Raw genomic sequence first — 13,973 nt, 5'->3', positions numbered from 1 at the left:
CTTGATCAGACTTTTGACACATTTTTTAATCGGGAAATGATCCTGTCAAGGACGACAGTAAAAATCCTGAATGTGTGACTTAGGCATTATGCAGAATAATGTTTAATTATTTATTTTCATCGGGAGTCGCCTGCGAGTATTTAAGTGATTGCCTTCTACTGTTATTAATGTTTAAAATATAGCACACTAGTTTAAACCCATCTACCACTTAAAAAAAGTATCGTTATCTTTCAATCTGCCGTGTTATTCGTAGTACGTACTGCTCAGGGGACGTAACTGCTGCGAGAGGTATGGTGTATAGGCTTCTCCTGATCAGTACTAGTGGAGGTTGAAACATTTACTGGTTGAGATGAGAAACCGTTTACTTTAAACACGAATTAAAGATTAAATAGAAATGTTGAGTAGGATTTAAAAAAACAAGTCATAAATCAAAGTACACAACTTTTATTTCCAAATCTCTATATTGCGGCAATGTAATTGTGGATATTCTATTTTAAAGGTTTTCGGATGTAATACTTTGAACATAATAGTAATACTTTGAACATAATAGTAATGATACGATTTAAATAAAATAGAAACCGATGTAATATGATTCCTGTGTTAGATACTACATATAACATATCAACATATAGGACAATGATTTGTATTTTGCTGAAGTGTTTCATTATAATGGATGTTTCATAGTTCACCTTATAACATTATCAAGTTGAATATTTCCCCACCCACTACCCCTTTACTTAGTGATATTTGTAATATTACCGTACTCAAAAATACAGGTCCAATATTTAAACTATATTTCTATACGACAATGATTTCAATATGTAACAATGGAAATTGCGCATAGTTTGTTACTTTATATACAACAAAATAGAGAACATGAATGTAACATCCCCAAATCTTGGCCAGTTTTCTATCACAAAATATAAAGTGTCTGATGATAATGAGGTGTTCTGTAATTTTCCACTTTAACGACTGCAATCTTAAATTACATTAGTTTCAACAAGTTCCAAATATCAGTCATGATTATGTATTACGAACAATGAACATTGCATAATTGTTTCACAAATAAAACCACATTACCGTTCTAACCTAATCCGAGAACAGTATAGAACATAATAGGTAACATCAACAACATACCAATTGTAACCTCATGAATTATACCAAGATTCATTTATTTTTTCTGTCATCTGTGACTGGCATAATCTTTATGATGATATTAAATCTAGAACAACACTAAAGTTATTAATTTATCACGTGTGTTAATATGATGATACATGCTGCATCTATCTGAACAGATTCGATCTTTGGTTTTTAGTTATCATACTGTATCCCAGACAACGTCACTATATTCTAAAAAGTGTGGGATGTACATGTATGTAAAAAAGTACCAGATAGATTCTATTCAAAATGAAATGCTTTAAAAATTACAATACGTTTCAAAGGTTGGGAAACAACTGAAGAGATGTGAGCGTGCAATTTTCCTTCGCTGTGAAAATTTCGCCTAAATGTTTAATTGAGATGTCACTCAGTTTTAGAATATGATAAATAAGATCAACAAGGAAATGTAGCGTTCAATGAACGCAATCCCAACACGACTCAGCAACAAGGACCAGCGGTAAGGAGCCCAGGAGGACCCCAAACATAAATATTTAGTTTTTAGGTTTGATTTGTTTACGTGAAATTATAATAAGTTTTGTAAGTTTTGCAGATCGTTATTTAGAACAGTCGAGGCAGGAGCAGCTAATCACCTAAGTCACCAAGAAAATAAAAGCTACTTAAACCGGCAAAATATAGGCCTGATATTTGGTTTTACTTTATTGACAATTCAACTTATATAAATGAGAAATAAAAGATGTACCAAGATTGAACCTTGTAGTACACCAGCTAGTATATTGTTTCAATTGGACATTGAATAAGAATTATATAAATAATAAATTACATTCATACAAATTAATAAAGAAAAACGCTAAAAAATAAATGACAAAATAATAGTAATAAAATAAGTAAAATAATGTACACTTTATATTGAGTGTTCTCCGTTCTTCAACATTATACAAATAATAAAGAAATGATAAAAAACTTTTTGAGAGATATATTCGGATGTTAATTAAGTGACGTTTCAAGTATCGAGTTCGGCAAAGAGTTGTATTATTTAACTGAAAATTTCATCATACTCATTCTCCATTTGAATGATATAAACTTTAAATTTCCATCATACTCATTCTCCATTGGAATGATATAAACTTTAAATTTCGTCCGGTAGAAGTTGGTCATGTACTAGTTGACACAAGCATTTAGCTCCGTTCTTCATTGTATGTCGCCCTTGTGCTTCACTCTCTACCAACATCAAATCAATATTGTCTCTCATGAAGTCATCAAATAGTCGGTCTGTATATTCCTGTAAATAACATTTAAATACGCCGGTATATTGATAATAAAATGGATGTGTTAACAATGTTTTATAAAATAGATTATTTATACTTGAAGGTACTTCATGGAAAATCTTGTGATAAATGGTTATAATTATTTGGATAAATAAACATGTCAAAAGGTAGGACGAAAAAAACAAGAGTATTTCATATCTATGCTATCTGGGTACAGACTAAATCAACAGTAAGAAAGGTAAAATAGCTAAACACTAATTGATTTACATACCAATATAGGAGTGTCATTTTGAAAAAAAGTTTAATTAAAAACAAATCTTATTCATCTTACATAATGAAAAGACGTTCTTAATTGGCGAATGGTAGATGGGAAGTAACACTGTAGACAATAAGTAATAAAAGTCATGCATTGTAATCACCCATAGATAGCAAACTAAACACTAAACTTAATTAATCAATTAAAATGAGGATGTATTATTGGAATACCTGCAGTGATTCTGTCGGCAACATGTGTCTCTTCAAAGCTTCCTTTTCAGTACATCTACGTACAAAATAATTCTACAAAAAGACAAAAAAATGCATGAATATCTTATCAAATGAGCCGCGTCACGACAAAACCAACATAGTGCGTTTGCGACCAGCATGGAACCATACCAGCCTGCGCATCCGCGCAGTCTGATCAGGATCCATGCTGTTCGCTTACCAACCCTTTACAAGTAGAGAAACTGATAGCGAACAGCATGGATACTGATCAGACTGCGCAGATGCGCAGGCTGGTCTGGATCCATGCTGTTCGCAAACGCACTGTGTTTGTTTTGTCGTGACGCGGCTCAAATATATCTTACACATTATTTATTTCAGAAATATGTAAGTAAATGCCGCTATAAAAATGTACGTTCTTTTCGGTGACAGCAAGATTTGTTGTTAGAATTTTTTTCTAGACTTGAGTTCGATTTGAATATGTTGATTTCTACCAAATAGTAATCTAAGTAAATTTATCACAAACAATGAAGGAAAGAAAATTTAAGACTTACACGGCATGGTTTTTTGTCAAACCTCATTATGTGCAGCTTCTAAAATAGAAACATTATTAAATATCTTAAAATCAATTTGACAAAATATAATAATAATGTATCATATTTGCTCCAGATATTGTTTTGTCATAAGGGTTCTTTTTGTCCAAGTATCAATCAAATCCATAAATGACTTACAAAGTTTGTGGTAGATATATAAACATAACCACTCAAGGTCCATTTGCACACGTAAAGAATGAACATGTTTATGGTAGGTGTTATAAGTAACTAATTTCATCTCGATAGATTATTGCAGCTCGTAGTAACATTCATGCTATTAAATGACAGGCGACATTATTTGACATTTTAATTATAACAGGACAATAATGAATACATTAATGTTTAAATATAATAAAATATATTTAATATAAAAGTTATAACATATACCCCTGCTTTGAATATTACAACAAATTTGTCAGTGTCAACATTCTTCCGGTTTATTTTTGTCCATAATTTTCGCATCAGGTGTAATTTAGTCTGAAAGAGCAATGTCTCATAATTAGTATGTTCATAAATTAGATAATGCCGTACGTTTTCATCAAATAGGATTGTTTCGATTAGCTTAAATAAAACCATCAGCACTCTTTCAATCTAGTTATCCTAAATATTTCGCTGAATGTCTAATTCAAAGACTTAGGACATGGCTTTTTGGACATTCCTTTGGCCGAGGTGAATATCATTAATTAGTCATGTCCGTAGACTGTGATTTGGATATCCACCGTTATCTTAATGCATTGCACGGTTTGGTTCAGTGCAGTGATATTATGACGAATGCCGTAAGAGAGTAGTAACCACCATAACGATATGCTGTGCAATATAAGAAAACAATGATACCAATAGAATAAATATCTACTTCTATTCCAATATGTTCATAGCAAATGAACTTTCGAGAATAGCTGAAAAAACATCAACAGGGAAGTAATTTTCTGTACATTATTTGGTCTACTGACATGATGGCATGAGTTCTAAACTCGTGCAACGTTCTTTTCTATATTCTGCTTTTTTTACTCGAAAGTATAGTCTACGTTTGTTATAGAAAAAAACTGGAAACCATGTAAATATTCTTGTTCAGCTTATTACTATTATCTTTTTATATTATTATTTGTTTTTTTATAACCAGTATAATTTTTTCAAGTCCTTCAAATATAGATCCATATACATGTATCATTTTTGTGAATTAATACCTATGTTACTATTTATAGTAACAAAATCTAGGGTATTTCAGGGTCATTTTTCATTTTGCGATTTCGACCGCCTTGCTACTCGGCCTTATTTTTCCATAATGGGCGAGTGAATGAGCGCACGTGCAAAATGAGACGAGAAATACACTAAAGGCGAAGGCGAAAGATCTAAAACATAAAGGACTGGGAAACAAAAGATACAGATCAGATCCTTTCACGAATGCAGAAATTGAGACTCTTTACGAGAAGCAACTGTTAGGCGGAAGTAAGTTCTTCAGCTTTTCATATTTTTCATTCATTTATTTGCATCTAGTCTACAGAATATAATATTCAACATGAAATACAGTTGAACATGAGTATCATAAAACTGTCACATTTTTATTTTAACTCATCAATGTTTATATTAACTTTAAGCATTGTTAATTCCTGGGTAAAAATTTACACATATATGTGTGACAGATATTTGTATAACCGTAAAGGGCGACAACTTTGACAAGTGAGTAGGTCTAAACACCGTAAATTACTAAGAATAGTTAAATCCTATAAAAAGATTTGTATTATTACCATATTCTGTTATGATTTACATACCTGACTAATGAATTTGAAAAGATCATGTAGAATGAATATTTGGCGTTATTTTAATTTATTGGTAACCCAAAAGCTCTTATTTCAACTATCTGGTTGAATGACACAATGCATCTAGGCTTGCGAGGAAGACAGGAACATGTTACAATGTTATGGGGTGACCTTGAGTTGCGAAAGACGAATGGCACAGATGGGCGGCAATAAATTGAATTTACAGAGAGGGCAACAAAGACCAGGAAAGGTCTAAATGATGAGCCAAGAATGTTTAAACTATGGGAAGAAAAAAGCAAGCCATATCTAGTAATTAAATGTTTTATAAAGGCAAACTTATTACAGATATATTTTCAAAAAAGTTTTAATTTTAGATGAGAATAAGTTTTCTTATACCAATTATAACAAACGTGACATATATTTGATAATATCATTAATTTAGAAACTAATTGTGTTGAAAAATGTAAATAAATGAAATTAAACTGAAATAATATTGTTGTTTTATACAGATGATCCTCATTGTCCCGTGAAAATGTACCTGCTTTATAAGGAAAACAGACCAACAGTTGACTCAGAGAGTAGGTTCTACCTGCAAGTTAATAGATACTGGCAAACAAAGGGCAATTGGTTTAACACTGCCTTGTCCTATGAGAAAAGATTCCCTCGGTACAATTGCCAAGGCTCTAAGTGAAAGTGCCGATTGCAGTGGAAAACACACAAACCATTCTGGAAGAAAGACATTTATTTCCAATCTTTTAGATAAAGGTGTCCATTAAACAGAGGTTGCTCAAATTTCTGGTCATAAAAAATTGCAGTCACTTAACCATTACCATTCCCTAAGCATTGAACGCCAACAGGAACTGTCAGAGATAATACATGCACCGCAAAAGATAGACACACCTAGGACAAGTATGACAAACTTCAGAACTGATGAAATATCCGAACTGCTCCCAGGAAGTTGAAAAAACACTTCAAAGTATTGAAATATATGAAGAAGTTTAAGCAACACCAAGGTTGAATGTAGGCGTTTCTCAGAGTCCAGACAGCATTTTTACCATGTCTCACTTCAGGAATCAACCACAGTCCATGTTCAGTGGTTGTACTTTCAATCAGCCTGTCAATATCATTTTTAAGAACTAATCTTTCAAAGGAACAATTAACTGACATGAGATCAGTTTTTTTTGTATCCACAGATATAGTGTCTAAGGTTGAGTAATTTGTCAGCGCATCCATTGACAAAAAAACACCATTCATTACATTTGCAATATTTCTTTTTCCCGAGATTTTGTTGGCAGATTCATGTATACAAATAAATGCGTAAATGAAATAAAATGTGTAAATAAGATTTAAATTTTAAATGCAGTTCGTTTTATTTTTTTACTATTTAATGAACTATACTTATCATATTTTACAAGAATTTAAATGCTAGACAAATATTTTATCTTGTCACCTTTTTTTGCCTTCATTGGCAAATTATTTGCTTACAAGAAAAGATATGACCGCATGTATAAAGTTTCTAGCCTTGTAAAATATAGCGGACAATTTATATATATTAAGTGAACGAAATTCCGATTTCAAAGATAATAATATATATATATATATATATATATATATATATATATATATATATAGTAAACATAGGTATTAAAGACGTTAATACTTGGTTGCTGCTCGCCATTATGCGATAATGGCCCGAAGATGTCCATAATGTCCTTCGGGCCGCTCGCCATTATGCGATAATGGCCCGAAGATGTCCATAATGGCCTGAGAGCCGCATTATGGACATCTTCGGGCCATTATCGCATAATGGCGAGCTGCAACAAATTATCAACCACTAAATAACGTCGCATGCCTTGAAGGCGTATCTTTTGAAAGAGCACTTCATTTACGACAAACTTAATCGATATCCTAATACAAAGATTAAATTTAATTTATCTACAAAAACAATAAATATGTACAATAATAGTACCCGCTGTTTCAAACTCTTTGTCATTCCTTTCCACCTTTTAAAGTTTCCAAGAGATCCACATCCGTGAACGATAATGACACACAGCCACAGAATAAACATAGATAATAAGCCATACAGATTTCCTAGTTGTACTGTTATTATCTGTTTGTTTACTGTTGGCTTAAATGATTGTTCAAAGATGGCGGAACTTACACCTAAATAGAGTAAACCCGCCATGAAGAATACAAATGTTGTCATGCGTGAAAAAATGCCGTTAATATGGGCATACTTTATGTAGTCGGACTCCCTCACAATCTGTTGTATTTCATTCAATAGTGTGTCTGAAATCTGAATTAAACGCATCTGTTAACTATATAAATTCTAAAATTGTGTAATAATGACTTAAACCATGTCACACTAGGGCGGCGTTCTCCCGGCGTCCAAAGAAAATTCAGAACGCCGAGGTGAGCGCAGTTAAATCGCAAACATCGCCGCAGCATCGTATTGACATCGCATAGAACGCCGACCGACGGCGCGCATTTTGAAGATACTCAAAACAAACGCCGTCACTCGGCGTTTTGATAAGAGCGCAGTGGGATCGCAGTAAGAACACCGAAGCAACTCAGTAGCATCTCTTACATCGCAACAGGAGCGCCATGAGAGCGCAAAAGGAATGCCGAATGAACTCGGTGGTTATCAACGGCGCTTGTACGGAGATTGTGCGGCGTCTCTACCGCGCTCATACTTCGTGTGCTCGGCGCTTTTACGGAGCTTTAATATTTATTCGCAGTGTGGGCGCCGCATGAGCGCCGTGTGAGCGCCGTAAAAGCGCAGTGGAAGCGCAAAGAACGCAGTAGAAGCGCAGTCCAAACGCAGACAATCGCCAATCAAACGCCGTGGAAGCTTCGAAGCATCGCAATGAGGACGCGGTGAAGACCCCGTGAAGTCTCCATGTCATCAAAATATCACAATTTTTATTGCGGGTTTCTGTAGTTAGGCACTTCTGCAGAATGTCAAAAATGGACAGTGGTAGAATTAACCAAAACATCTTTGATTGGGCAAGACGGAGTGCGGAGTTCCAGATGTAAAAACCAGTATTTTAGAATATGTAAGATGTTTAGAAGTATTGAGATAGATATGAATGATGTAAATGTTTTTAGTGCTAAGAGAATAGTTGAAATGGTCGAGAACAAGTTACGATCAGTTGAATTAAATAAGTGGAAACAGTCACTAAATAGGAATGATTCCAATAGAAATACTGGTGGTAATTAACTTAGAACATATAGATTGTTTAAAGAAAATCATGTTGTTGAAATATACCCCCAGTACTATTTACCCTTCTTTGACAAAATTTCGTTGTGGTGTTGCGCCTATCCTATTAGAGACAGGCCGTTATGAGAATCTGCATGTAAATGATGAACATGTTTCAATTGTACCACAAATGTTGAGGATGAGATTCATGTAATTTTACACTGCCCAGTATATAATGATATCAGAGAAGAGTTGCTGGTGAAAACACGCCAAAGTAATAATGTATTTGATACACTGTCTGACACGGAAAAGTTATGTTATTTACTAAACAACTTTGAAATTGTTAAATATTCTGCCAAAGCCTGCTACCAAATCCTGCAACTTAGACGTTTAAGGCTGTATATAACTAATCTAGACATTAGTTGAATTGTATTTTTTTTTACTTACTTAATTTTTAATGTTTTTTACATGTTTTTAACAATCCAAATTATTGTAAACACATGTATATAAGTACAACAAGCTTGAGTATGGTGCTTTTATAGTGCTTTTATAATGATATTTTTTATTAACAGGTTTAAATAGGAATATTGCTATTGATATAGAAAACAGTAATGAAAACTGTATGGATTTAATGCCTTTGGGGTATAATATTGATCTTGCCAATTCAAAAGTAGCCTGGAATTTTCAGGTGTACAGACTCCTACAATGTATTGTAATAAAGAATTTTATTACCCCCCCCCCCCGCCGAAAAGGCGGCGGGGGATATAGTAATAGTCTCCGTCCGTCCGTCCGTCCGTCCGACCTTCCGTCCGTCCGTCCTTTCGTCCGACATTTTTGTCCGGAGCATATCTCAAAAAGTATTTGAGTTATCAACTTGAAACTTCATAGATGGATAGACCTCATTGAGTAGGAGTGCAGTGCACAAGAATGATAACTCTACCCTGCATAATTTTTGAGTAAGTGCCCTTTGTTATTTTTCAAAATTAATTTTGTCCAGAGCATAACTCAAAAAGCCTTTGAGATATCAACATGAAACTTCATAGGTGCATAGATCTCACTCAGGAGGTGTGCAGTGCACAAGAATAATAACTCTACCGTTCATAATTTTTGCGTTATCGCCCTTTGTTTTTTTTCATATAATTCTTAATTTTTCACCTGAGTGGAGCGTAACTCAAAAAGTGTTTGAGATATCAACATGAAATGTCATAGGTGGATAGATCTTATTGAGGAGGAATGCTGTGCGCAAGAATGATAACTCTTCCCTATACAATTTTTGAGTTATTGCCCTTTGTTCTTTGTCATACTATTTTTGTCCGGAGCTTATCTCAAAAAGTATTTGAGGTATCAACTTGAAACTTCGTAGGTGGATGGATCTCATTTAGGAGGAGTGCAGCACACAATAATGATAACTCTACCCTGCTTATTTTTGAGTTATTGCCCTTTGTTATTTTTTAAAATTAATTTTTGTCCAGAGCATAACTCAAAAAGCCTTTGAGATATCAACATGAAACTTCATAAGTGCATAGATCTCACTCAGGAGGTGTGCAATGCACAAAAAAAATGATAACTCTACCGTTCATAATTTTTGAGTTATTGCCCTTTGTTATTTTTCATACCTAATTTTTCACCCGAGTGGAGCATAACTCAAAAGTGTTTGAAATGTCAACATGAAAAGTCATAAGTGGATAGGTCTTATTGAGGAGGAATGCTGTGCACAAGAATGATAACTCTTCCCTATACAATTTTTGAGTTATTGCCCTCTGTTCTTTTTCATACTATTTTGTCGGGAGCTTATCTCAAAAAGTATTTGAGGTATCAACTTGAAACTTCATAGCTGGATGGATCTCATTGAGGAGGAGTGCATTGCACAAGAATGATGACTCTACCCTGCATAATTGCTTAGTTATTGCCCTTTGTTATTTTTCAAAATTAATTTTTTTCCAGAGCATAACTCAAAAGGCCTTTGAGATATCAACATGAAACTTCATAGGTGCATAGATCTCACTCAGGAGGTGTGCAGTGCACAAGAATAATAACTCTATCGTTCATAATTTTTGCGTTATCGCCCTTTGTTTTTTTTTCATACTAATTCTTAATTTTCACCTGAGTGGAGCGTAACTCAAAAAGTGTTTGAGATATCAACATGAAATGTCATAGGTGGATAGGTCTTATTGAGGAGGAATGCTGTGCACAAGAATGATAACTCTTCCCTATACAATTTTTGAGTTATTGCCCTCTGTTCTTTTTCATACTATTTTGTCGGGAGCTTATCTCAAAAAGTATTTGAGGTATCAACTTGAAACTTCATAGCTGGATGGATCTCATTGAGGAGGAGTGCATTGCACAAGAATGATGACTCTACCCTGCATAATTGCTTAGTTATTGCCCTTTTTATTTTTCAAAATTAATTTTTTTCCAGAGCATAACTCAAAAGGCCTTTGAGATATCAACATGAAACTTCATATGTGCATAGATCTAACTCAGGAGGTGTGCAGTGCACAAGAATGATAACTCTACCTTTTATAATTTTTGAGTTATTGCCCTTATCTTACTTAAAAGTTAAAAACATTAATAATGTGCCTTGTTATGAGTCAATTTCTTATAAAAATGAATTTGTTTTTAACGACATCTGTGTAACAAAATACCTCGTTGAACATTTCAGGAAGGTATAATCAGAAAAAAAGGTGGTTCTAGCTCATACACATACTTAGGCCAATGATTGAAAACAAAAAGAAATATATGTAACAATTTTAATATGTTGAGTGAATTGAAATAAAAAACACAGGTATTCAACATACATATTGATTTTTGTTACGGGAGGGCTTTGTCCGCCTTGTTAATTTCACGGGAGGGCTTTTGTCCACCCAGTCATTTCATGGGAGGGCTTTTGTCCGCCCTGTTATTTTCACGGCAGGGCTTTTGTCCGGGAGGGCTTTTGTCCGTTTCCTACTTTTTTAACATAGGGTGTCGGAGTTCTGTTGCATTGGATATTTGTTAGCTCAGACAATTATTGTCATAGTATTATAATTACCAGACAGATAGGCACAAATTTGACCTCTTTGGCCATATAATTAATATAAGATTGTGTCTAAATATTGATTTTTTATTATTAAAAAGTACATATTTTAGAGATTATTTTAATAGTTTTACAGTCTCTTATAACTCCTTATGTAGGAGTGGCTTTGTGTTGTATAAAAAATTGTGTTTTATTTCTTAAATATATAATACATATGTAATACATGTAAATATGTAAAGATGCACAAAGATGAGACTTTAATAAAATATTTGAGTTTGAGTTTGCGATCTCGAGGCGCTTTGTTAAATTAAACAACGCCGTGCAAACGCAGTGAAAGCGCTAACTAGTGTGACAGGGCCTTTATTTAACTATTCATGTGCTTTAAATGATTAAGAAATAATAAACACATATAAACTATAAAATAACAATGAAGTGTGGCTATTATCAATGGTAACATTACATTTCATTGGAAGCGACAAAGTTCAGCACAAAGTAAACCTGATTTTGTTTAATCACTGCAATATTATATGAGCCGCGTCACGACAAAACCAACATAGTGCGTTTGCGACCAGCATGGATCCAGACCAGCCTGCGCATCCACGCAGTCTGATCAGGATCCATGCTGTTCGCTATCATATTCTCTACTTGTAAAAGGGTTGGTAAGCGAACAGCATGGATCCTGATCAGACTGCGTGGATGCGCAGGCTGGTCTGGATCCATGCTGGTCGCAAACGCACTATGTTGGTTTTGTCGTGACGCGGCTTATATGTTTTACATAAGTATAATACATTACAACACATACATATGGCATATGGCTCATCAGGACTATACTAACACATAGATTACTGCTGGAAAGTTACCATGTCATTGTTCAACTAACCTCAAAGCCATTCCTCCTAATTGAGCGTCGATTTGCAGCATTAAAAATCATTGTATACCGGTACAGTGACAACCATCTCCATGAAATAGTATATTTTGACAGCAAGAACTCCAGCGTATATCCATTGCTTTCTTAAATACATACAATAAAATATCAATTTACCACAGTGTCAATGACAAGTAAACTATGGCATGTTAAACGTTGCAAAATTCAATAAATCTTCTTCTTTTTTGTCTATATCCAATATTTATATTGAATCACTCTAATTTTATATTCTATACCATAATATTTATTCAATCTTGCTGAATATTTGTTCATCATAAAAATATTTGTGTGCGATAATTTTCTATACGTATGTTCTATATTTGAAAATATATATTTAAGAAATAATATATCTCAAACTGTGATTTTATTGCTCAATAACATCACTGTTTGGAGTTCGGATGTGAGGAATTATATCACGAGGGCGTAGCCCGAGTGATATAATGATGCGCATCCGAACGACAAACAGTGATGTTATCAAGCAATAAAATCACCGATTTGGATATATTATTTCGATTCTAACACGACATCAACAAATAAATGCAGCCGTGCATTATAATTAGCTTATATGCGCCTGATTTGTTTCCGTACTTATTGTCAGCGCGTCACATTTTAGTGGTTACGTCACGTGTATAATGATTACGTCACATGTCTAAATATAGAACGTCAAACAGTGATTTTATAGCATAATAACACACACTTTCGGTTCTTCTATGTTCAATAGGGAAAAATGCGGGTCGTGTTAGAATGTATAATTGAATATTGTACAGACGTTTAAAAGAGTTGTTTACATGACGTCACAATGTAGCGCTAAATATCGCGTGCATATCAATACAATAATTATATTACTGCGCGCTGTACAATTGCAGTTGCGTAGCAAGCAAGGGGGTTTGTAAGCATTTTTCTTTGATAATGAAATTAAATAAAAAGGTTATTTTTTTCGTTTTTCGTGAAATATGGTATATATTTTCACTCAACATGATAAAATGCCACATATTTTCACTCGCCGTACCGGCTCGTGAAAATATGTGGCATTTTATCATGTTTCGTGAAAATATATTCCATATTTCACGCAAACAAAAAAATATCCTCTTATTATTTAATTTTACCCATGAAATATGGTGCTATATCAGTCAAATATATTTCATATTTTTTGAAAATAAATATGAAATATAAATATGAAAGTGGGCGGAGTCAAAACTCATATTTATTTTAAGGGACTTCTTTCGCCGTTTTGTTTGAAAAATCTGATGAATACAAAACAACTTTTTCTTGAATATTGTTTTGAAAACTATCTAGCATGATAGAAAATGGTCTAACTAAGAAAATTAATCCGAAAACCAATATCTTTAATTCAGTCATTAACACTGTACAGACGTTGTTTACGTGACGTCACAATGTAGCGCCAAATATCGCGTGCAAAACAAGACAATAATTATATCACTGCGCGCTGTACAATTGCAGTTACGTAGGAAGCAAGGGTGTTCGTAACCATTTTTCTTTGATAATGAAATTAAATAAAAAGGTTATTTTTTCGTTTTCGTGAAATATGGTATATATTTTCACTCAACATGATAAAATGCCACATATTTTCACTCGCCGTTCCGGCTCGTGAAAATATG

The 13,973-nt window shown here is 33.8% G+C and overlaps 1 protein-coding gene across 1 annotated transcript; it reads right to left on the bottom strand.

Moving 5' to 3' along the window:
• Positions 1–417: 417 nt before the first annotated feature.
• Positions 418–12,441, bottom strand: LOC132726669 (uncharacterized). The gene is made up of 6 exons (XM_060712012.1): positions 12,310–12,441; positions 7,184–7,510; positions 3,845–3,934; positions 3,419–3,457; positions 2,871–2,942; positions 418–2,398 (listed from the first exon to the last, which is right to left on the bottom strand). Exons 1-6 carry the CDS (start codon positions 12,358–12,360, stop codon positions 2,246–2,248), a joined length of 732 nt encoding a protein of 243 aa, XP_060567995.1. The 5' UTR covers positions 12,361–12,441; the 3' UTR covers positions 418–2,245.
• Between the last annotated feature and the right edge of the window lie 1,532 nt (positions 12,442–13,973).

This window comes from Ruditapes philippinarum, unplaced genomic scaffold (assembly GCF_026571515.1).
Source record: "Ruditapes philippinarum isolate M1 unplaced genomic scaffold, ASM2657151v2 ctg11101_1_1_1_1, whole genome shotgun sequence".
Taxonomy (NCBI): Eukaryota; Metazoa; Mollusca; class Bivalvia; order Venerida; family Veneridae; genus Ruditapes; species Ruditapes philippinarum.
Note: the sequence above shows the minus strand (reverse complement) of the source record. Positions and strands in the feature narration are given on the sequence as shown.

What these genes read in the sequence shown, in the direction of transcription:
- LOC132726669 (XM_060712012.1), bottom strand. Translation starts at nt 12,360, where the DNA reads ATGATTTTTAATGCTGCAAATCGACGCTCAATTAGGAGGAATGGCTTT. An exon ending in CAAAGAGTTTGAAACAGCGG is followed by an intron (nt 3,935 to 7,183) that starts GTACTATTATTG and finishes TTGCTCTTTCAG; the next exon opens with ACTAAATTACACCTGATGCG. An exon ending in TTGACAAAAAACCATGCCGT is followed by an intron (nt 2,943 to 3,418) that starts GTAAGTCTTAAA and finishes GTCTTTTTGTAG; the next exon opens with AATTATTTTGTACGTAGATG.